Raw genomic sequence first — 25,272 nt, 5'->3', positions numbered from 1 at the left:
AATGCATCACGGTAAAGAGCTTAAAAACTATTTTGTATCTTTTTGAAGACATTTAATTACAACTTGTTCCGAACTGTGATTAAAGCTGTAACACGTGTGAATTCTGCTGTTGTACACCTGGTTGATGTGATGCTTTTGGTTTTTTGAGTATTTATGACGCTTTTTGTTGTGATTGTGATACTAATGTTTAAGTGCCACTGTAGATATTATATTCATGTTGATACTTTATTTATTGTTTTCGAGTGCCTCACCTGTAGCTGTCTTGTAAACTAACAACTGAGGCAATACGTTGCCTCAGCAGTGTGGGCGCAGGGTGCCTCTCAAGCTGCATTCAAGCAGCTTTTTTCCCTGCGTCCTCTCTCTCCCAGTAATACTTGTACTTGTACCACTGTAATACTTGTAATACTGTAATACTGTAAGTAATACTTGTACCACTGAGAGCGAGAAATAAACTTCAACTTCAACTTCAACGGACAAGCCCAGGACGTCATTTGGGTAGACGCCGCGTGCACAACTCATGAAGCTGTAGCAGTTGGTTACAATCCAGCCCTAGCACAGCCCCTCACACACCGCCTTCCCTCGGGCTGTACGTCTGAGGAGGCAGAGGAAACCGCCATCGCCCTAGCCCTTGTACATTCCAATGCAACCTACATCTTTAGCGACTCCAAAACGGCTCTGTTCAACTTCGCGAGAGGCAGGATTCACGCCCCTGCTTGGGATTTGTTGAACACCCCCTCCAAAAACTTACCACGCAGGGTAGAGCTCCAGTGGGTGCCGGCTCACTCTGGGAATCCAGGAAACGAGGCTGCCGATAAATTGGCCCGAGGTTTGATTTGCCGGGCTCAGGACTGCCTCGGTCCAGGTTTCTCGAGAGAGCGGGCGCACACCTTTGCAGAGCTCACGCAAATGTCCCGCTTGGACCGTCGGACTTACCCTCCTCCACACTCCTCCCTTACCCATTCCCAACAGATCCTCTGGAGACGCCTCCAGACCCGCTCTCTCATCCCCTCAGCTGCTATGCTCTACTGTGGCACCTCCCCTGCATGCACCCTGTGCGGCGACCCTCACGCCACACTCTCCCACATCCTTTTCGGCTGCCCTACTGATCCTCCCCCGCAGGGACAGCCCGCGTTATCAAGTTCGGAGGACTGGGAGGTCGTGCTCTCGTCTCCGGACCCGCCATCGCAGCTTGCTGCGGTGCTTCGGGGTGCCGACGTCATGAACAAACACCGAATGAACGTTCCGACGTAGAGTGGGACCGTGCGGTGGTCCAGGGACCCAAGGGGGGTCTAAACACACTTGCCATGATAAAGTTTCTCTCTCTCTCTCTCTCCAGTAGTTTGGAGGGAATCAGTGGACGAATAGTGAATTTCGTGCGCTGCTATTCAAAACCAACCCTTTCTTCCTGAAGCTCCAAGAGTGAACAAAAGATATGGCTAATATAAACATGTTATTGAAGAATTTCAAGTTATAAAAAATGCGCCATTTTGGTACCTTTTCTTAATGAGACCTTAGGGAGTACAGCTATTACCTGGTTAGGTGACGTCGGCCCTAGCGCATTAACCGGTTATTAAAATGTTTGTCAGGAGCTAGAGAGGCTTCAGGCTATGTTCTCATGGCAAGTTGAGTGGAGGTATAAGGCGAAGAGAATTGATTGGTTGGAAGGCAAAATAACAGAAGACTTCACTGAAAAACAAACTTGCAAAGAGAAAGGCTGTCTCTTGTCTGCGCGGGTAAAAAAAAAAGTACAAAAAGTTGGGGCTGTTCATCCCATTGGTTTCAGAACTCCTCTTCCTCGACAGTAGCTTCCTGGTACTGTTGGTACTCTGAAATCAGATCGTTAATGTTGGACTCCGCTTCGGTGAACTCCGCTTCATCCATGCCCTCCCCGGTGTACCAATGTAAGAATGCCTTGCGGCGGAACATGGCTGCGAAAAAAATAAGTACACTTGGTCACCAGACGTGGTTCACATGCACAACTTATACGCTGTTCCAAATAGATAAGAATGGGCGGTATAATACAGGGCATGTGGCTAGAAAGAGAAGCTCAAGAACGAGCGCTGCTTACTCGTGAACTGCTCGGAGATTCGCTTGAAGAGCTCCTGAATGGCCGTGCTGTTCCCAATGAAAGTAGAGGACGTCTTGAGACCCTGCGGTGGGATGTCACAGACAGCTGTCTTAACATTGTTCGGTACCCATTCGACGAAGAACGCAGAGTTCTTGTTCTGGATGTCCAGCATGTTCTCGTCGACTTCTCTCGTGCTCATTCGACCTCTGAAAATTGCGGCCACCGTCAGGTAACGACCATGGCGGGGGTCGCAAGCAACCAACATGTTTTTGGCGTCGAACATCTGCTCTGTCAGCTCCTGCACAGTCAGTGCCCGGTACTGCCTGCTGTCTCTGGATGTGAGTGGAGCAAAGCCAGGCATGAAGAAGTGCAGGCGTGGGAACGGCACCATGTTGACGGCCAGTTTGCGAAGGTCGCCGTTCAGCTGTCCAGGGAACCTGAGAGGAAAGCGAAGAGCCTTAATACGTGTGGACTCAGATTTTACAGCGATGTCACTTTGGTTCGGTTGCTTGGAACCAGGTATTCGCAGATCCTCTCAGTCTTGATTTTCCTCCCTTACTTTCACCTCGAACACACTGTCCCACTGCCGCCCTCATCCCCATTGCTGACCCTCCCTAGCCCTCACTCTCACTTCTTTGTTTTCTATGACCCTCCGTCCTCTCCTCTTAAATTCGCTCCATCCATCCATCCCTCCCTCCCTCCCTCCCTCCCTCCCTCCCTCCCTCCCTCCCTCCCTGCCTCCCTCCCTCGGCTTCCTGACTCTTTCCAGCATCTTTAACGTCAGAATTTTTTTTATTATATTGCCTGCATAATTTGGGCATTATGAATGCAGGAACTCGGTGCTCTATTTTGACAAAATCTATCGTGCCAAGCTTTCATCGTTTAATGAAATCTAGTCCACAAAGAAGTGGTGGCGATACCAACCATATCACTTGGTCCATACGCGTCTAAAAATGTCTTCACGTGGCACTCCACATGCGAAACAATTAGTCACATTACAATACCTAAAAGATGGCTAGCATGCCTTCTTTTTTTTTTCATTCCGCGGAAATCAGGTCTACATTTCCTACCACACAAATGCGAGAGGAAGAAAGATCGCTGTTGTCGCCAGTGTTTCCTTCATGCAGAATACTGGGAACACCAGAACGAACAATAAAAACCACCCGCACCACAGTAAATGTTCCAGGACATACCGGCTCTAAATCATTTAGGACATCCGGTCGAAATTCTTTACTCACTTCACAAGGAAATGCAGAAACTGCCCCTCAAATCGATACTCAGAGACGTCCCGTACACTGAGACACGGTCTTAAGTCCTTTTCAGAACTTGCGCTGCTCATTCCTGGGAGCAAAGACTTTCCCCGGACCTTCTTTTCAACACGACAAATGAATGTATTGGAAAAGTGCAACCGTGCCCTGAAATTCAGTTCGGAGAAAATTATATCCCAAGAGATGGCTTGTCTTTTCCTTTTCTCCTTGTTTGGTCCGCTTCAAGCAGGAGGCATCTTTGCTTGGAAGATAGACGGTAAAGCGTAGTTTCATTTGCCAGAAAGTGTCTTCCCGCAGCAAGAAAGCTGGCTTGCTTGCTGCCTGCTGCAACATCATGGCTTGCCGCCCTAACTATAAGACACCAATATACCGTGCACACTATTGTTGCGTATATCATTGTCAGAACAGCTGCATGAATGCCGCCGGAAAGCGGTCGCAAATAAAAATTTTTCGCAGGGGAGGTAGAAGCCGACTTAGAGAAAACACCGCAGAAACATTATTTTAATGGCGCCGTTTCACTACCTCGTCAAACAAAATCTTGGTCTTAACCACACTTAGTGTGAACAGCGCTTTCATGTTCTATTTCGTGCTCAACGCTAGACGTAATGACGACCTACGCCACGCGCAAGGCAGGTCTGTGCACGATTCTTGGTTGTGGTGGTTCATAAGCACTGCTGGTGCAGCCGCGGGCTTACGCCCAACCCCGGCAGTCGCCTTTGCAGGTTGGCGTTGCGCACCCGCAATAATTCGCTGTTTTGTACACAGCTACATGAAATGAAATGAAATGGGATTATGTGGACGCGATGAAAAGTTATCCGCAAAAGAACGAGACTCGGCTCCAACATGACGTCATAGGTGTGGCTTTTCATTTCGGCCGCACATTTCCCGAAAATGTCCGAAAGCTCCTCTGCACTGAAAACGTATTCCGGCACTTTACACTCGCCTTTCGCCTTGAGCAATTTGCGAGTGAGCGCAAAACTTGTTTTTAAAATATGCGTCAACATTTTCAATAGGCTGAAAGCCACAGAGCAGCACGCTCTGAGGTGCTTGCCCTCTGATGGCAGTTGTTCTTTAGGAGACTGCGCATTTAAATGTCTCTCTCATTAAGCAGAATCTCTCGTTTTGACTATGTGCCTAGGAAAAGAAAACAAGTGTCAGAGTTTGTGAACTCAGCCGATGGACATCTGCTCCGGTGCCGTATTGTTGATGGGGTGAGTGTTTGCTCGCACGGAGCAAGTTTTATTGTTCTTTTTTGTGAGCTACTTCCAAGATCTTCGAGCTGACGTGGTCATGTTTCGCTCTTATCCGTAGGTAAAAGCGACTTCAAGTACAGTCGGGGACAAAAGTCTCTGGAACGAAGCCCCAGGCTAATAGAGACCACACTTGTGGAGGTGAAAGTAATTATTTTGTTCTGTCATCTACAGAAGTTTAGTTTCCAGCCGCCTTTTAATAGCAGAGCAATGGGCTTCGTTTGAGGAACACGTGGTCCAGAGACTTTTGTCCCCGACTGTACAACACGACGACGTGCTCATCTCCTCCTGAAGAAAGGCTGTTTTCATTTGTTTCGCTTACGACAATGCCAAATCGCGAGGCTCTTTCTAAATAAAGATCATCTATGTTTTTGATTTCGATTTTCATTTCATATTTCATTTGATTATGTTTCCCATAATACATACTTTCAGACCTTTTATTATTTTTGTCTTATTTCCAGTTTTATGCCCAGAACCTTCAACTCGTAACGTCTGCTAAACCCACTGCTCGAGAAATTACTTATCGGACTTCCAAAACGCGGGAGCTAGCGCCTTTCAGCGTGAAGCAGTGACAGAGGCGGATGCTGCATGCAACGAATGAAAACCCTCAAAAACACTTAAAAGCTTATACGATTGTAGTTGAGGGGTCACACAGAACTTCGCGGGAAAAACATCAGCTTTAAAAAAAAATTACTTTCCTCTTCTATTAAATAGGGCCCCTCGTTTTCTTCCCTTGTCTGCTCAGTTGAAATTTTAACGAAATCGGCGGCGCTGACGGTCCACTTTGAAGAAATTGCACCATCACTCAATTTGTGCAGCCGGCCTAGTTTAAGCCCTTTAAAATATAGTTTGCTATATTGTAGACGCTAAATATTCTAGAAACAATGGAGAAATTAGCTAATCACCGTAATATCGGTTTCAATGGTGTCTCGAAGTATCGAAGATACACTATCGAGTATCGGTACCGAAAGTCAATTCACTGAATGTATCTTGTTTTGGCATCGAAATTACAATTTTTTAGGGTATCGGATATCAGTATCGAAGATATTTTTTTGAAATATCGCACCCAGCCCTGGCTTCCTACCACTACCCGTGAATGCCCGTGCTCCCAATGGATTTGAAAATGACCCACTGCCCCTTAAATCCAGAAATGTACGAGCACATAAGATAAGGCCTTCTTTTGAAAGAGAAACGAAGCAAAATGTTCGCCCTTAGCACGCACCTCACACATTTTTCCGCGAGTAACCCTTTTTAATCAGTAGTTTTGATGGGAATGCAATGATCCTAGCTCCCATTTCTCGGAAAGCTACGCTGAACATCTTTCGAAAACAGAGACAAACGTGGAGCCAAACACGAAGCCCAATTTTTCCTAAATATTCCTAAACTTTCCGTCCGAGTCACATCCAGCAGAACTTACCATACTGTAGCCCCCGCGAGGTTCGAACCAGTGGCGGAACATAAAAGCAGCTAGACCACTGATCCATCGCCGAAGCCTCTCGCGCCACCTCATCTAATTGTTAGCCTCTCGCGCTATCCATTCAAAGTCTTCATTTCTCATCTATTCGTTCTGTGCCCCCTATGTTTGCTAAGACCGCTGAAGAGCAGGTGAGCACTGTAGCACTTAAAACAGCGAAAGCAGCGAGACGAGGTGAGCGCCGAAATGAGCGAAAGAATCTGAGTGACCCACCGCGGTGGCTCAGTGGTTAAGGCACTCGTCTACCGAGCCGGAGAAACCCGGGTTCGAAGCCGACCGCGGCGGCCGCGTTTCGATGGAGGCGGAACGCAAAAGGCGCCCGTGTGCTGTGCGATGTCAGTGCACGTTAAAGATCCCCAGGTGGTCGAAATTATTCAGGAGACCTCCACTACGACACCTCTTTCTTCATTTCTCCTTTCCCTCTACTCCTTTATCCCTTCCCTTACAGCGCGGTTCGAGTGTCCACCGAGATATGCGATACAGTTACTGCGTCATTTCTTTTCTTCAAAACCACTTTTCAGTTTTCAATCCGAGCGCACTGTCGTGCAGATACGAAATGTTGCCGATAGCGGAGGCTCCTCAAAACCCGAAAGCTGCCAGGAGCCGCGTTTACATTAACTTTTATGGCGTAGTGCCCTCATGTAAACGTGGATAGCACACCAGGAGGGTACTTGATACACGAAGCAAGGGTAAGCTGCGTTTTAGGGAGACCAGGTGAAGCAGGGGTCACGTTCAGCAGCCAAAGGACCTGCAGGATACCGGAGTGATGGGATACCGCCATCTATGAGCCTTCCTAGATGCGCTACTTTTCTTCAGTGCATTTCATGCCTACATCAGCTTTCGACGACGTGACGGACTACATATTTTATCACTGAAACCACGCGACCTTTTGTTTGCCACGCCAAGGTAGGCCGTTAACTTTTTATCCCTTCGGAATAATTACTACATATCGCAGAATTCAGGAGCATTACTGGCTGTATCCATCGCCAGTATCGCATACTGCGTCAAGAATTGCCAGCGTTTTGTACCGTTTTAACAACCAAAATCATCGCTAGCACACCCAGCAGGGTTTCCTAAACCATCGAATAGCCAACGAGGTCTGACAAAACGATTGAAATAGTCTTCTTCGGCTGGTTCCCTACGTCAACGTTGAGAAACAATTATTGCTGTAACCTACTAGACATCACTGGATGACGACTGACGGCCATCGATCGACCAACGGACTAACGCTGAAGCAATCGCTGACATGCTCATCCTGTACACTGACACAGAACACAAGATCCTGGCATCTATTGTGCCCCACGTAGTTTTTGCATACAGCACCCTTGGGCAGAATGAGCCGATGACAGGATAAAGGACCGCACCCACGCCGGAGAATCTGCAACCACGCTCGACGCTATGCTACCAAACATCATTATTGTAACGAGCCGTCTGACGTCCCTAGTTACCTCTAGAGCGTGCAGAGAGCACGATAGAGCCCACAAGGTTACAGATGCTATATCGGACATGCGTAGTCGGGCAGAGCCCAATGGCCCAATCCTACACAACTTACGAAGCGACACGCACTACAAGCGGTCACTGAGCGTCGACGCCGGTTCATCGGCAATGAATCAGTAAAAAAAACTACCGTTATCATGATCCGGGCAAGACTCCTCGTCACCTTACAAACTTTTAAGGTGTTCGCGACTGCGCGAAAACGTCCAAGAAACGTGTTGCACACGTGGAAGTAAGCTCAGAGGCACATTACCCACGCTCATAGACGCTCAATGAACAATTGTTTCTGATTGTTTTCTTCCGAACTTCATATAGATGCTTGTAATGAGGGGCGTAATAGAGGGTTTAGTTCCTTTCTTCACCATGCGCGGCAAACCACCTGGCGTCTGGGCGTTACAAGCTACCAGGTAAGCGAAGCTCCGCATTCACATTTGTTAGATTCCGCGTCGTTAGTGACTTTCAGTACAGTGTGCGTCTGTTTTTCGGAAAAGTCCGAATCCAGTTTCAACAGAGCTTGGTTGACATACTTGTGGCGTACTCAAATCGGCGATCAGGAGCAAGTTTGCTTGCTCCGCGGAACCGAAGGGCGTGTTTCAGTGGGTGATTTGGATTCAGATCCTGAGTTCTCACTACACTACGACGGTATGGTTCCTAGGCTCCCTCGGTATCTTGCTGCTACGCGGATTCGGAAATGTGCTCTGGATCACCGAATGGAATTCGCCATTAGCCATTCCGATCAAGACACCCTCCAAGCGCGCGCTACCGTCGCCACCGCCGAGCTTACTCTTTCCAGGACGCAAGCTTACGCTAAAAAAATCGTTGGGTTTTCAGCATGTCTGCGTCATTGGTTGCCTGCTTGCAACAAGTGGATCTGTCTGCCTGCCTGATATCCTAAGCAGCAATCTGGTAGAGCACTTTGAGCATGACTCGGTTACCCTACGCTCGGTAAACCCGCTTGATTTGCTTGCTTATCCCCGCCATAAGGCCGCAGCGCTTTGCGTAACTATCAAAGCTGCAACCAACGTTTTGTGGGAAGAACCGCCACATACTGATTCCCACAAGACGGATACACACGCGAATGAAAGATCAGACAGGAGAAGCGCGTTCTTTCGAGTGTGTTTCGTCCTGTAGTAGCCAGACTAGCGCGATTCCGTGCACAGTAAGCGACAATCTAGACCCCGTTCTTACCTTGCTATAGCGTTTTGGGGCTCCAGTGCACGCTGATTTAGCGCAAATATATAGACGAAGTTGTACACCCACCTCAGACATGTGGTCACGCCCGACATTGTCGCAGACGCCAAGTGGTTGAGATCTCCGTAGGTGGGAGTCGTGATCTTGAGGGCCCGGAAGCAAATGTCGTAGAGTGCCTCGTTGTCGATGCAAAAGGTTCCGTCTGCGTACTCCAACAACTGGTGTAGAGCGAGGGTAGCATTGTAGGGCTCAACAACAGAGTCCGACACCTGGAGACGGAACGCAGTCTCTTATAAATGTGGCATGTCTGATGCACCACGGGAACAACGAATTCTCATCTGAAGAGTATTCCACTAACCTTGGGAGAGGGGACAACACTGAATGTGTTCATGAGGCGATCCGGGTACTCTTCAAGGATCTTACACAGGAGCAGTGTACCCATGCCAGATCCTGTGCCACCCCCGAGGGAATGCGTGAGCTGGAAACCCTGCAAGCAGTCGCAGTCTTCCGCTTCTTTGCGGACGACGTCGAGCACAGAGTCCACCAGTTCGGCTCCCTCAGTGTAGTGTCCTTTGGCCCAGTTGTTGCCCGAACCCCACTGACCTGAATAGGCAGACAGTGAAGGGCGTATATGTTCAACAAAATAAGACGCAAAAGCCAAAATCATTACTGGAAAATGAACAAAGGAAAAGTCACGCATCGAACATACTGCTGAGAGCAGTCTCAACGGTGCCCGAGAGCAGGTCATGCTGCCTGAATGCAGAAGCAAGCACAGGGATTAACATCAGGCAACATAGCTGGAGTTTCCGGACTGTGATGCCAACGCATTTACACTTCAGAAAGCGCCTCATACGGAATTTGATGTAAAACGCTCCGCCAACAGTAAGGGCGAGCTAATTAGAAATTTTCGCGTGGTGCATCGATATCATCCTGCTCGATTGGCCGAACGGATCAAATAGTATCCGTTCAAAGTTATTCCAAACGAATCGAATATAGTCTAAATTTTTCGAATAGTTTTAAATAATTTGCGCGACGTTCGACTAAGGCATGCCATTGTTTTCTTCGACGACCGTTTAAAAAACGGCCCATTCAGAGGGCGCACAGCATGTTGTTGCTATCGGTCTGCGATGTTTGGATGCTTCTGCGCCGCTACGGTTCGTTTCCATTCATGTGGAAGCGCTCATAATGCTCATATATGACCTCTATGACTGGGCGACGCGAGAGGGGCTCAGGTAGGTTCAGCAAACTCTGCTGTTATGTCCGCTCACAATAAACATGACTCATACGCAGCTATCGCTCCGCACCTACAGAAATATGGCGCTGCCATGGTGTCGCCATGAGTAGCAAATAGTAATTGTAATAAGTGAGTAATGACTCATGGGCGTCCACCGGAGCGCAGCCATACGGCTACAAAGGAAAGATAGAGAGCTTTCTCACGAACTTTGTAGTTAAAGAAAATTTAGTCCTGGTCGTGATCCCGGACCAGGACGAATTTTTCTTTAACTACGAAGTTTGTGAGAAAGCTGTATAGCTTTCCTTAGTAGCCGTATGGCTGCCCTAGGGTGGACGTCAATGAGTAATTACTCCCTTATTACAAATCTACTCCACCTTGGAGTGCTCCCCTAAGCATTCGATCAAAAGGGTAATTGTCCTATTAGTTTCACATGTTGGTAGTACAGTTAATATTCTGACTTCACGTACCCCCTAGTTAAGATCAGTGTTGCGTCATTTGACAGCTGTATCTATAGCATCATAAGGCACACCTCCGAACCGCAGTGCCACCGTTAGCACTTCACTGTCTGGCACTATTCGTTGTTTTGTAGGAATATTCACACAAGCAGTGAATAATCGTAAAAATATTCGATTCGTAATTGATTCGGTTTTAATCACTATTCAGTTCGTATTTGATTTGGATTTTAGTGGCAATATTCTTATTCGATTCTATAGCAAACCTACGCTATTCGTATTTTATGTGCTTTTTTTCTATTCACATATCCCTAGGCAGCAAAAGACGTCACGCACACTGCAGCAAGGGCTGTAGTAGCGTAATGTGAGTGTGCCACAGATGTGTAGATCACAAGGCAGCTAACCAGCCTGTCAGGTTCCAGACTCGCTTTAAAGACCACTAAACGAAGACGTCAACCCAAGCAAGAGGAATAGATGATGCCTCGAGAGCACTAACGACGTTTTTCTGCGCAGTCGTTGCGATTTCTACGACAGTGAATTGCTTCTTGTGGGTTGGAAGGGAAAACGAATCAGTGCAGCTATAGCTGCACAAAATGAACCAAATGCTCATTGTTGTTCATGATTTCTTAATTTAGCGACGCTAAAAATTTATGAGCATCAGAGTTTCTGAATATTTCCTAGTGGAAAAGATGGCACTGCGATTACTCATCCACCCTAGAGAGGCGCAGCAATGCCGGGTAGACGAGGTTTCGTATTTTGCTTGGCTATTATTTGGCATGAAACGTGAGTTCAGCCGTAGCAGTGAGACTCTTCTCGAGACAAACCTCGAACAAATGGTCTGAAAGTTTGCATACCAGCCTAACACTTGCGCTAAATTCATTGAAGAAGTGAAAAAGCGGACTGTTAAAATAAGTGAGGTGCAACTTTTACTTATGTGCTTGTTGTAATCATTTTTGCGTTATTGAATCCCCACTATGTAACTTGAACAGCACCATCTGCCGGGCTAGTTGGTTGCGATCCATGTGTACCAGCAGCGCGAGCACAACACAGGGAGAAGAAGGAGAAGATGGTACAGAGCGCTGAACTTCCAACTTTTATTTAAACAAGACTGGACCCGCACTTTGTATAGTGCGATTCTAGTTATCTTTTCGATGCCCTGGACATCGTGTGGGTCCCAGTTCGATCGCACGCCTTGATTACTCCCCTGGTGGGATTTTACCTGGTGTGTGTATATAAGTGCGGGTTCAGTCTTGTTCAAATAAAAGTGGGAAGTTCAGCGCTCTGTACTATCTTCTCCTTCTTCTTCCTGTGTTGTTTGGTTTGGTTTATGGGGTTTAACGTCCCAAAGCGACTAAGGCTATGAGAGACGCCGTAGTGAAGGGCTCCGGAAATTTCGACCACCTGGGGTTCTTTAACGTGCACTGACATCGAGCAATACAAGGGCCTCTAGAATTTCTCCTCCAAAGAATTTCCAGCCGCCGCGGCCGGGATCGAACCCGCGTCTTTCGGGTCAGCAGCCGAGCACCATAACCGCTGAGCCACCGCGGCGGCGCTCTTCCTGTGTTGTGTTCGCGCTGTTGATACATATGGATCACTATGTAACGCCCGAAAGGGCCCCTTGGATATGTACATAAATAAATAGATAAATAAAGAGATAAAATAATAAACTCAATATGTGCGCAGATCGAAGCATAGCGACGCGGCTACCGATTCAGAGGCGGAATCCACGTTTACTTCTCCCTCTAGAGAATGTTGGCTATGGTAAGTATTATGTGCAGGCGACGATTTTTTTTCGTTCAGTTCTTCATAATTTTGGAATTAAAAGCGTTAAAAGAGAATATGCTATTGACTATCCTTTACTAAGCACCGTTATTGAGCATAGAATACCAGAACGGGAGCACTGAAGCCGTAAGTAGGCTTGTGTGGCGAACCTGGCAGCCGCAACCATCTTCACGATACATCAGTTCCGCTTCGACCAAAGCAACAGGAAGGCTGGCTGATTTCCTACCAACACGGGTTCCTGTCACTTACGGAGAATGGAACGCCATTTATCACCCAAAGTTGCGGAAAATTGCACCAGTGTCATCATCATCATCGGCCTGTGTCCATTGCAGGACAAAGGCCTCTCGATATCCATCCAATTAACTCTGCCTCGTTCCAGCTGCGGCCACCTTATCCTCGCACACTTCCTAATCTCCTCTGCACAGCTGACTTTCTGCCGCCCCCTGCTACGCTTGCCTTCTCTTGGATCTCTTCCGGTATTGACGGCGCATCGGTTATCTCGATTTCATTTCATTTCATTTATTGTTTCCTTAAAGGCCCGAAGGCATTACACTACATGTGTAATGCCTTCGCACTACATGTCCTGCCTATGATTTCAACTATATCATCTGCTCGCGTTTGTTCCCTGACCTGATCTGTTCTCTTCTTCTTCATTTTCTCTTCCATGGCTCGCTACGCTATCCTCGACTTAATTTTGAGCCTTTTCGTTATGTTCCAAGACACCGCTCCACAGGTGACTACTGTCAAGATGCAACTTTTGTAGACTTTCCTCTTGAGGTATAGTGGTACACTCCTATTCATGACCCGAGCCTGCCTGCGAAATGACCACCACCCCATTCTTATTCTGCTATTTCTTGCGTTCTCGTGGTCCGGGTCAGCCAGTGCTGTAGCCTTGTTGAACGAAGAACGTTTTCTTTGACACTGATCATGACAAGGTTAAAAAATTTACACGCAATCATTCCGATTGCTGCGGTGGGGCCTGCGCTCGCAGTGTCTTCCCTTTCTACTGGCCCCTCCCCACGTTCCCATCTCCAGTTTCACCCTCTCCACTATTTACCTATATTACTATCCTCCTCTCCACTTTCCCCGAGGCTTCATGTTGACAGCAGCGGCGGATTTTCTGCAACGTATTACTAAAGACCGACACACATGGAGCGACTTCCCCGCGAAAAACTGGCGAAGAGCTAACGGGCGGCGTCCGCCCGTAGGCCGGCGGCAGTTCGCTGTCGATCATGTCGGGCTGGATATGTTCGTCGGGTGGTCAGCCGCTCGCCAGAAGCGGCCAATGAGGGCTGCCAGCACGGACCAATGAGGGCGCGACCGCGTCTGGCTTCCATCCGCCGCATTTAGCTCGGCTACCAAGCTAGAGAATGCGGCTACACAAGCTCTGCGCATCGCGTACACTATTATAAATTGATCGCAGCCGTCCAGATGCGACCAATACTTTTCTAGGACACAAAAACGCTACCGCACACCGCACAGCTACACGACGCGGCTAGCCCCGATCACGATTACTACTGCACAGTGTGGGCAGCCTGGGTGCTTTCTACGCGTCCTCCAGTCGAAGTTCTGGTTTGCCTTAGGTTTAGAATCACGCGATTTCTAGCAACACTGAAATCAAGGCGGCAGCGGCGGCGTGTTTTTCGCCGCATGTGCGCAGCACGGCGACGACACGCCGGCGTTCTGCCGCGCTAGTGCTGGCCGCGCGAAGTTCGTCGTGAAAGCTCGCTTGTGCCAGGTATTGGTGAAAAAAAGCTCAATGTCACGTGACAGTGTGAGGTGATTTAGCTAAAGGGTTGGGTTATGGAGTCTTGTTATGCTCGAAAAACTGGTGCGTTTGAAAATCATTTTGACAAAGTTGAAAAGATGCCATGTCATGTTGCTACAGGACGTCTCGTGACACTAGGGACTCATCGAAACGGGTTCTTCACAAAGACTACATTATATTTACTCGAAAAACCGGCTGGTTGCATGAGAACGATTAATTAATGGGCAACACAATGGTGCAATCCTCGTAACACCGACGGTGGCAAAATGAAGTCACTGTGCAATGCCAGCCGTCTTTATAACGCACTTCTGACAGCTTTTTCCCGATTTCCCCCAGAATATTTATCGCTGAGTAAATGCGATCCTCGCATTTACTCAATGTCCTCGCCTAAAAATGCGCTAAGTCTCGGGACCACACTTGTATCAGTTCATCATCATCATCATCAGCCTGACTACACCCACTGCAGGGCAAAGGCCTCTCCCATGTCTCTCCAATTAACCCTGTCTTTTGCTAGTTGCCGCCACTGTATCCCGCAAACTTCTTAATCTCATCCGCCCACCTAACTTTCTGCCGTCCCCTGCTACGTTTGCTTTCTCTTGGAATCCACTCCGTTACCCTTAAGGACCAGCGGTTACCTTGCCTTCGCATTACATGTCCTGCCCTGGCCCACTTCTTCCTCTTGATTTCAACTAAGATGTCATTAACCCGCGTTTGTTCCCTCACCCACTCCGCCCTCTTCCGATCTCTTAACGTTACACCTATCATTTTCCTTTCCATAGCTCGCTGCGTTGTTCTTAACTTAAGCTGAACCCTCTTTGTTAGCCTCCACGTTTCTGCCCCATAGGTGAGTACCGGTAGGATACAGCTGTTATATACTTTTCTCTTCAGGGATATTGGTAAGCTACCGTTCATGACCTGAGAGAACCTGCCATACACGCTCCACCCCATTCTTATTCTTCTAGTTATTTCCCTCTCATGATCCGGATCTGCGGTCACTACCTGCCTTAAGTAGACATATTCTCTTACTGCTTCCAGCACCTCGCTACCAATTGCGAACGGCTGTTCTCTTGCAAGGCTGTTGAACATTACTTTGGTTTTCTGCATGTTAATTCTTAGCCCCACCGTCCTACTCTGCCTGTCTAGCTGATTGATCATGCTTTGCAGTTCTTGCGCCCGCAATTCGTGGTTTGCGACAAAAATCTCTATGCTAAACTGGTACAGCTGGCTTGGGATTAAACTCACACGCAATTCGAATAATTTCTCTCTAATAGCGCTCTGGATCGAAACTGCAGCTTTAGGAATAATTTGAGAGGAAAAAAGTAGTGTTTGGACGTGTGTGTTTGCAAATGTCATTTCTTTGCATTAAAGGCGTAATTAACACTGCGCGCTCATCTAGGCGCGTGATTCAGTCCTATTGTTTTAGCGCGTCTTAAAATCTCAGACGGCAGGAGCAGAGACAACGAAGAGCAGCCGCTTACCAAACACAAAGTTGTCCGGACGAAAGAGCCCGCCGAAGTGACTCCAGCGGACCGCGTCAATGGTTCCCGGCTCGAGGTCCACCAGTACAGAACGAGGCACGTACTTGCCGCCTGAAGCAAGAAAGCAATCTCGCTCAGTGGAAGAAAAGATGATATGTGTCCATTACGAATGCCTGCATCACCTCGCTGGAATGGTTCCAGAGAAAGACGAAAACGAGACAGAACGGAGCAACTAAGCAAGCAAAAACAACAAGGATGAGAAAACGTGCCACAAGTGAAAGCAAGTCAAAGCAGGGTTAACAGACTTAAATAACAGTCTTAAAAGTATACATTACACTGTGTGTGGAGAATAAAACAAGCAGATAGACAGCGTCAATCGTAAAAAAGTGTAAAACAAATTAAAACCTAAATTAAAGTGACAGCGGTACCCCGAAATGTCTCGCTTCGATCCCGTCATTCCGATAAGAAATAATGTTATATCTAAATTGTTCATAAATAGACTTGGGATTAAACAGATAAAAAACAAACTCGTATGGCATATAGGGCAACAAAAAAAAAACCTGGCTTGCAGATGAGACAAGTGGCGGAATTTCGGCGCCACAACGATGCAGTACAAAGCACGATCGTCAAGGGCACTCAAACCGAGATTTGTAAGACTCTAGACAAACCGGCTAGAAAAGCTGCAGTAACACAAAATGCCTCAAATGCAAAAGGCAGCGAGACGTTACACTGCGACTGCCACAAAATCATGCAAGAATAGAACGCAAAGCTCGAACAAGAGCATGCCGCTGACTACTCCGCTGTAAAGTCGGGCGTCATTTTAACAGCGCGAACACAGCAGCAGGGTGCACTCAAACGCGACGCGACAAGTGTAGAGTGAAAGTAACTGAACTAGAGAGAGGCAAGTGCGTAGAATACCAGACGCAAGTGCGTAGAATACGCCGATCTTTTCGATTTGCTGATCGGACAATCCGTAAAACACCCCGTCGGCCTCTATGGAGTGTTCAGCCGAGATTGTCTCCCAGAACTGCAAGCGGGTAAAGAAATCACAAATCAGAATGACATCATATCCAACACCTACGAGCATCAAAGAACATTCAGCGCTTGAAAGTCGCGCGGAACACGAAATGATGTTAAACGCCTCAGACAACAAAGCTACAGCTACCGGTTCCCTTTTATCGGAGCAGCCGGGTTCACGGTCCCAGGTCCCGCAGCTCACCGGTCGCGGAACTTCGGCAAAGCCTCACAGTTACATTGATGTAACTGAGGCAAGCAGACAATGAGCAAAAGATTTATGGACTATTCCCCTCTACTCCATCTTGGCAGATAAAAGACAACACTTGGCTACGGGATTCGCATTATGCCACCCACCAGCAATTCGAAATAACTTACCAAAGTTTGAACTAATCTCAGATGACGGCTGAGGTCACGCTCGTGTAGCGCTAGCGGTCGTTGAAACGTAAACGTGAAATCATCGCTCTGAAAACGCGTTACTGCTTACGCCCGTAGCCTGAAACAAGGTTCTTGAACATGGTGTTAACGACCCTACGTGAATTTGCAAATGAAACTCACCGGAGCAGACTCTGAGACTAAAAGAAACCAGCATGCGCTTGAGCCGCGAAATCAGAAAAACACGGAGAGGTGACTTACCTTCGCAGCGATCTTGTTGCCGCATTGGCCCACCTGGATGTGCACAATCTCGCGCATCATGAAAGATGACCTCTAAGATGCTCTCAAAATGGCTGACACGCAAGTGCCCCGGTATTTGTAAGCCTCTCTGTGCTGCAACACGTCACTCTCGACCGTGTTCCTACTCGTACAAGGAACAGCTTAATGGCGCCTAAGAAAAAGGCGCGGCTTATTGCTGCCAAGTTAAATGAGGCTGCGAGCTTGGATGCGAAATCATCAGCTGACGCAACTGATCCACCATAAAGGATATGCGTAATTACATAGGAACTATTTCTCGTTTCGGAAAGCGCGGGGTCCACGCATGTGGCGGCAGGGGCGAACGCGGTAGACGTCACTGCACGCTTCGTGCCTTTCCTCGGCTTTCTTTTCTTCGTCCTTAAATTCTTCACTCGCGCCAGAGAGAGCCGATCGTGGCGCTAATTCTCCAGCTTCTTTTTTTTTTCTAGTATTGCTTCATTTAATCGGTTCACTCCGTCCAATTTCAGAATCGGACTTTTTTAGTTGCCTGGTGCACCTGCCTTCAAGCTTCGACTCCTTGTTCTTTTTGGAGCGGCGGGAAGCACTTTGGTCGAGCCTGTAGAGCTGCCCAAGTTCATGGTAATTAAAATGTTATAACTTTGAAGCGCTAGTCCCACCCCCCTTACGTCTGTTTCAGTTTTCACTGTGCAGATATACCTCAGGCTACAAAAACTGTGTTTCCACCGATCCCAACTCAGTGTCCTTGCCAGACCTCCCTTTTATAGGCACCCATTGATCTCGTTTTCACGCCCCACAGGTTATTTATGTACAAGCCCTGCTTGGTCCTCTAAATGTGCAGATGTGTAATATCCTTCCTGCGTTCAGCAGTGGGACGTCTGTTGAAAAGATGTCTGGTAGAGCGATCTCTCCTCGATGCCCCTTTTGCCGTGAACCGGAATCAAAAGGGCGTTCTTGGCTGTTTTGCCGGCGCTTTTCCTTTTTGAGAAGTAGGGTGTTGGAAGAACCGGTGCTTCATCTTGTGGCGCATTCCAGTGGGCGAACAGGAGCAGACGTGCCGAGCAGAGAGGAGTAGAGCAGAAGCACGCCGGGGGAAGGCGTACTTGTTCTGCCACTGGAACGCACACCGCGCTCCGAGAGCATGCATGTCACGTGACGGCGCTTGCTCCCCCACTATTCTCTGGGTGCGTGCTAGCTAGCATGACTGTCAGTCATGGTTTCAAGATTATTAATTGCTGCACTGGCGAACGTCCTAGTACATTTCGACAACTCCGTCGTTTCCTCGATATTTGCCGGCTGTGATGCTGAACATCAGTCCGCGTTCAGAATGGAATTAAAGCAATGTCCAGGCTTTTTTACAAGATGTGGCGCCCTTTCTAGAATGCGCAATGAAAGCAAAGTAATGAACGTGAACACCGAAGGCGCTATCCAGTCCGCTCATACCAGGCGCAAACTGCGCGTGCGAAGTGACAGATGTGGGCTCTCAGCTGCTACTCTGCAACTGTCGTGAACCCGTACAGCGCATGCCTGTTATTACTTGGCGGTTTGTTTTCAGCTAGTGGATCTTGGTAGAGGGAATAGAAAGGCGCCCATGCGCAGAGTGACGGAACCAAACAAAAGAGAAAAAGGCAAGAATATGACGTTTAATATCATGTGACTTCGTTACACTCTCCAGCCCCGACTGCTCTCGACTTGGATTAAAGTGCTCCCATTTACAATCGCCCACTGTAATGCTCCATTGAGCTCAGTTGAAGCAGTATAGTTCTGCTAGCATGGCACCGCCATTCTAGGTCACAGCTCCACCTCAAAAAGTTCTCTTATCGGGATCACATCAATCCTCTTGCTAAAGCCTATGATATTCCCGCTTTTCTGTTTGTTAAATTTAACCCAATACCTTATCTTTATTACGTCCACCAGGCTGTTCTGAATCTCTCGTTTTTGTGTCTCCCTTATAATTTTTCTTGGCTAATTCGTATCCTGCTGATTAACCTACTTACAACTTCCGATTCTTGGCCGATTATAGAGAACCGCAGTGAGTGGTCTATATAGGCAAGGTATCTTGGCAATAATTATATCAGGTATAATGTATTCAGTACGTCACTGAATGGTTAGCGCTGCTTAACAATAGACCATGGAACGCTCTAGCAACGCTTTAGTATACGAGGGCTTCAAATAGTTGGAGCTCCCCTCGATAACCGGTGATAGCCAGCATGTGCCAAACCAAGCGCTGTATGCATGCGTTTGTACGTTGCCAAGACTATAGGCCAAAGATGGGACTTTAAAATAATTTACTGTGATTTACAGACCCCAAAAATCCAGGTGCTCAGGAGAGAACCACTTAAGAGCGTTCGTAGCATCGACAAGCCCGAGTGCGATTTGAAATGGAAGCATGGGTTGTTACTGGTCACGCCACAACAGTCAAGGGCTCAATGACTAGTCGAATTTCAGTGGAGGCGAAATTCTAGGGGCCCGTGTACTGTGCGATGTCAGTGCACTTTAGAGAACCCCAGGTGGTCGAAATTTCCGGAGCCCTTCACTACGGCGTCCCGCATAGCCTGAGTCGCTTTGGGGCGTTAAACCCCCGTAAACCATGAACCACACTAGCTCAAATTAAGGCGCTGCGGGTACGGCGGAAAAACTCGCCTCCTTCCTGTTATCTTGCAGTATTGTGCAAATATACTTTGAAGGAAGCTTCCTCGAATGTGTAAGTGTTTACCCAGGTGAAGGGTTCACAGATGCGCACAAGATGAAGCCAATGAGACGTTCCGATTTTTAAATCAGGATCAGTTGTAACGATACTTGCGCTGTACGAAATACCGAGGGTCGACGTAAAGAAAAGACACGACTGCAGGTGGAACGCTAGCCCCTCGTCGTCGTACGTGTGCCGTCCATCGGTCTTCCATATTGCGCAAGTATCTTTACAAAAGGCCCAATTAGTCCAAACTATCTTTTTCTGAACCAGGAACTGATTTATGAGCAGTCATCGAAGACAGTCCCTGGCTTCGCAAGGTTAAGGGCTTGCACTCCTTATGGACGATCGGCTAAGAGCCCGGCGATGGCCAAGTAATGCAGTAAGAGAGGACGTCATAATCTCGAACGCAAATTATTGTTTTGGTTTTTTTGCGAACGAGTCGCAGAAACCCCCAACCTTCGTCTTCCTCTTCTTTATGCAGAATCGTCTGGTAGCCATTAGAGCAGAAACACTGGCTGGTTCATTCATTAACTGCGTAATGAGTTGAATAATTAAATAACGATTAATTAATTAATTAATTCGTTACGCTCCCAAACTCATGCTTGAGGCTCTTCATATGCTCCAAATGGGTAATGCCGGTCAGCTGCTGAGGCGCGGGAACTGCTTCTGGTGAGGATAATGACTGCTGAGGCACCGTAAATTCTAGATAGTTTTTTTCTTGCTGTGAGAGACGCTGTCATTTATTCCATGCTGTGATTATTTATTTATTTATTTATTTATTTATTTTTTATTTTATTTATTTATTTATTTATTTATTTATTTATTTATTTATCTATTTATTTATTTATTTATTTATTTATTTATTTATTTATTTATTTATTTATTTATTTATTTTACCCTCAAGGCCGGGGCTGTTGTGGAGAGAGGATTGAAATGTAGCATATCGAACCATAAGACAGCAGAAAGGACTTTCCGATCTAGATGGGCGCCAGCTGTCGCTGAGTTTCGTGTTACGCTGCCGTAGCCGTGATGCCATTTCATCCCAAGGCTCCTAAATACACAGCGCGGCCTGCGAAACCCCTTCTGTGTTGTCGACGAGCACTGCGCCCTCGCGCGTCGGTTTCGCCCTTGGTTTTGCAGCACGACAGGTGCCGCGGGTGGCAGTAATTTTATTTGAAAAGGGAGGAGGAAAAAGAGTGGCAGTCAGAAGGGCAAAAATACAGGCAGTAGACGGAGAGAAGACACGGGACACCAATGAAGGCTTTTTGCGTGTAAAGTACAGGAACAGGAAAATGCACGCCCTGCATATTGTCCGGGTTCGTGAGTTTTAAAGCTTTGTGGTCCTTTTCGACCGCGCTGCCTCGTATCTGAAAACTGCGCGCTTTGTGAGCGCTTCAAACATTGTTTCCCCTCGGAATGTTACTAAGGCTACTGAAATAGTGGAAAATGCGTTTTTGCTATTAACTCGTGCGAGTGTTCGAAATAGGCTCGCCGGTAAAGATGTCTGCCTATCGACACTGCAGCGCTGGTGGACCTCACGCGCCACCCACATGGATGGTTATACACTGAGCTGTGATCGGCAGAAATTGGGTGACGGTACGAAATTTCACACCTCCGCCTCTGACATCACAGTTTATTTAACGAGCTTCAAACAGAAAGTATGGGCAGTGCGCATCGACTGTCGACAGGTTTCAAACACCTTTCTTTTTTTGTTTTCTCTTGTATTTTGCCTCTTGTCCTGTATGAACCGTTCAGTTGAGAACACCGAGACCTGCTGTCTCAACCGGCAACGTGTTGCCGTACAAAGGACGAAGTAGCTAGCCGCTCTACGCAAAGCTTCGCCTGCCTTATCCATCGCAGGCCATTGTGCCACCATTATTCTTCTCCTTCGGCGATCACGCCAGTCATCCACGAGCCCTTCTTCGGAATATAACTGTTGCTCTATAGCCACCAGACGCACGAGCTTGTAGCTGCTGCAGGACATGCCATATACTGCTTGTCAAACGATGCATAAATCTCCGGTTCTCTGGGCGGAGCATTGTAGATTCCGTGAATTGCATTCAACAGCACGTTGTGCATGCTCGTTTTTGAAAGAATCACAAAATCAACCTTTCATTATTATTTGCTGCATTTATCGGAACTACGATTTCTGCCGCTTCTTTTCCAGCGGCGTCTCAATTGCGACCGGTAACTCGACAAAACATTGCTTATAATTACTAGCTCTGTGCGAAGGGGAACTGCAGGGGCCCGCTCACCTCTGGCTTGTGTGAGACTTGGTAGCTAGTCCGGTAGGTCAGCGCTTCACTCAGGTCGGCTCATCTTGAGTTGCCGTTAAGTCTGCTTCGGCTGGCCCGCAGTCGGACATCGCTGCCTCGACGAGCGCGGTCTCTCGTCTTCTCGTTCCATAGCCGCCTTTGCACGTCTGTCCCTCCCGCGTATAGAGTCACGCATGAGTGGTGTCCCGCGCTGCAGGACGGTAAGTCGATCGCGTTGCCGGCACGTCCGATCGGCACGGCGTGAGCCCTTCTCGGCGGCTTGCTTGTGTGTGTCCTATTTCAGCCCGCGGGCACCCGCAAGCCGACCCCCACGCAAAGCCGACAATGCTTTCTTCCCTCCTTGGCGCCGTCGACGCCTGCGCACCTGGGTAGCTTGCCGTGTCAGGTGTCCGCCGACTGAATGGCGCCTCGTCGTCCTCTGTAGCGCCCGCCGTGTTCTGCACCGGCGCCTTCGCAGACATAGCAAGGTCTATAAATGCGACGAAAGGCGCAATGTCTCTGGCACATATTGGCGGGATGAGTTCTTGTAACCCCGATGATGTGAGCAATGTGTAGTCCTCGCGTATTCAGCCTTTCAGAGAAGGTTTACAGCAAAGCGATTAATTTTATTCGAAACATGTTTCCCTTCTAGGTGTACTTTCCCTCGCATGTCTTAAGCGTTCGTGCGCAAGACGCGTACCAAACTAGCCTACGCAACCTTCTGGAGCAGTTTTTTTCGTCTCCTGCAGCAAATATATTTGGTTTCTGGTGGTTTCAGGGCTTTTCGTTTCTTTTTAAGTGCCACGTGACATATCAAATTGTCGTTTTTCTTTTTTCATTTGATGTCTGTTTACGTACTACGTTGCACCATAAAGCGAAGTGGCAAGCCCGTACTGAATTTTCGTGCTCTACATGGGAACTGCACCCACGACCCCCGAGAAAAGAGCGCTATGTGTTACAATGTATAGAGCACGGGTCGTTTTCCTTTTTTTTTTAAACTGGACAGGGACTACTTTGTCTGCAAGTTAGTGCACGCGCAGTCTCCTGGCTAAGCATCTAAAAATGTGCCAAATAGCCCAGACTGAACTTTTGCTCCAAAAATATTATATGCTTGAGCCGCCACGGTGGCTCAGTGGTTACGGCGCTCGGCTGCTGACCCGGAAGACACGGGTTCGATCCCAGTCGCGGCGGTGCAGTTTCGGTGAAGGCGAAATTCTAGCGGCGCGTGTGCTGGGCGATGTCAGTGCACGTTAAAGAACTCCAGGTGGTGGAAATTTCCGGAACCCTTCACTACGGCGTCCCACATAACATTAGTCGCTTTAGGACGTTAAACCTCCATAAACCAAACCAAACCAAATCATATGCTTGAGGTCTTCAAGCGTAACAAATGAACAAAGCAATCAGTAGTCACCTAGCAAAGAAGGAAACGTTTAGCTAAATACCCGACTATAGAGCAGTGTTCTACCCCGAAAACGATAAGAGACTCCACTATCGCTTTCCCGCTCATCAGAGTCAAGGAGCGCTCGCTGCTGTGGGAGCGAGTGTTTTATTTTCCCACAAGTGCCAGCGCCCAGTTCTCCCCAGGCGCTCGGGAACCGGCGCTTGCAAAGCAGCGCTGGCGAGTTCAGCTCGCTCGCCTCTTCCCTCCCCCAACGCGGGGCGCGCGTGCCACCGTGGTGAACGCTCGTGCAGAGAACTTCGACGCCCGAGCGAGTCGACAGCGAGTAATGCGCGCTCTTTCCCGCCGGCTGCAGCGAAACGGTTCCGAGCGCGTCGTTAGTGATGGGCACCGAATAAAAAGAGCGCCATCGCCAGACCCGACTTACAAAAGCTACTCTAAAGAGCGGCCTAAAGAGGAAGTAATCAGGGGCTCCGCTTATGGGGAAGCAGATGCTGGTAACCGACAGGCCTCGGACCGGTGGCGCAGGACGATAACAATCTATCGACCACGCTGTTTACGCGCTCGCCAAGAAGGAAAGAGGCTGTCAAGTTTGGGCACCGACGCTCGCAGCAATGTTTAACGCGCCATTGGAATTCATTAATTGCTGCCGCGGATTACAGAGCCTTGCGCACTCGTTAGGGAGCGCCAGCTCCCCGGCTTTCCAGAACTGGGCGCGAGCGCGTCGCCTATCGAGTCCGGGACGCTGCCAGGCACGTCCCCAACGCCTGCCGGGCTCGCACTAATAACATCCAGGCCTCTACGTCCCCGAGCTGTCAGCAACACCGCGGAGCAAGACTCTAGCGATTGGCGGCCACCGCTTCACCGGCCGGCTTCCTTAGTGAGCCCAGCATAGCCCCGCTTGCCTTTCGATTTTTGTCCAAAGGCAGTACAGAGCTTAGTGGGCACCACGCGCGAGCAACTGAAGCACGCGTCTTTCTTGAAGCATTACTGAAACGAAACTGGGAACATGCGAAAGTCACTGAAATCGCACTTGAACGGTACAATTATATCCTGCTTACTGTCTTCGTGTAATGCATTTGTACGCACGTGGCGTTATCTTTGTTTTCATTTCCATGAATTCGGGACAATGCCCAGACAGTGCCGCTAAACCTAGCGGCTTATCACGTTCTGTCCTGAAGCCACTCGGTCATTCTCTTTCTTTCCTATGACACGGATGATATCAAGGCGCTATTTTCTTATGTTCAAAAGCCATGCGCCACTTGGTGACAACCAAGGGAACCATAGGAGCGCTAGTACCGAACCCCTGGTAATGTGTTTTGAGCGCGCGCCAGTCCCCCGCCGGTGCATTCGTTACGTCATTAGCACAGTGCCGCGTGCGCCACTTTGAAGTAGGCGGCGAGGTTGTTGCTTGTCAACATAGGTACATGGCAATTTCATCCCCTTAAGTGACAAAGTAGACGGCCAGTGTCATTCAGACGTCGCCTTCTTTGGACCTTCGCTTTGCGGATGCGAAGAGCAAGTGCGGATGATACTGACGCCTCACCTTGGCGTCATCACCTTCGTTCATAGCAGTGTGCACACAAAAAGCAGCCGCCGCATCGCAGTTTAATGCGGGTGGGTAAATCAGGACAAAAGAAAAAGCGGAGAAATTTCGTGTGTACACAGTAAACTCATACTTCAATTTCATTGACGCATCCTTACTGGAATATCGCCCAAGGAGTAGCGCTTTTTCAAAGCGGCTCGCCTTCTCATATAGGTTCTGGGGCTTTAAGCAAAATAAGGGGAGAAGAGGAGGATGC

The 25,272-nt window shown here is 48.3% G+C and overlaps 1 protein-coding gene across 1 annotated transcript; it reads right to left on the bottom strand.

Moving 5' to 3' along the window:
* Positions 1–1,779: 1,779 nt before the first annotated feature.
* LOC149350466 (tubulin beta chain-like) lies at positions 1,780–17,166 on the bottom strand. Its single transcript, XM_089576880.1, has 7 exons — positions 17,110–17,166; positions 16,378–16,486; positions 15,460–15,570; positions 9,104–9,348; positions 8,815–9,014; positions 2,069–2,505; positions 1,780–1,928 (listed from the first exon to the last, which is right to left on the bottom strand). Exons 1-7 carry the CDS (start codon positions 17,164–17,166, stop codon positions 1,780–1,782), a joined length of 1,308 nt encoding a protein of 435 aa, XP_089433006.1.
* Positions 17,167–25,272: the final 8,106 nt, after the last annotated feature.

Source organism: Amblyomma mixtum, chromosome 3 (assembly GCF_055824585.1).
Source record: "Amblyomma mixtum isolate Tamu chromosome 3, ASM5582458v1, whole genome shotgun sequence".
In the NCBI taxonomy this organism is placed as follows: Eukaryota; Metazoa; Arthropoda; class Arachnida; order Ixodida; family Ixodidae; genus Amblyomma; species Amblyomma mixtum.
The sequence above is the reverse complement of the archived record's forward strand: the minus strand, read 5'-3'. Positions and strand labels throughout refer to the sequence as shown.

What these genes read in the sequence shown, in the direction of transcription:
- LOC149350466 (XM_089576880.1), bottom strand. Translation starts at nt 17,166, where the DNA reads ATGCGCGAGATTGTGCACATCCAGGTGGGCCAATGCGGCAACAAGATC. An exon ending in GCAACAAGATCGCTGCGAAG is followed by an intron (nt 16,487 to 17,109) that starts GTAAGTCACCTC and finishes ACCCGCTTGCAG; the next exon opens with TTCTGGGAGACAATCTCGGC. An exon ending in AATCTCCGAGCAGTTCACGA is followed by an intron (nt 1,929 to 2,068) that starts GTAAGCAGCGCT and finishes TTTTTTTCGCAG; the next exon opens with CCATGTTCCGCCGCAAGGCA.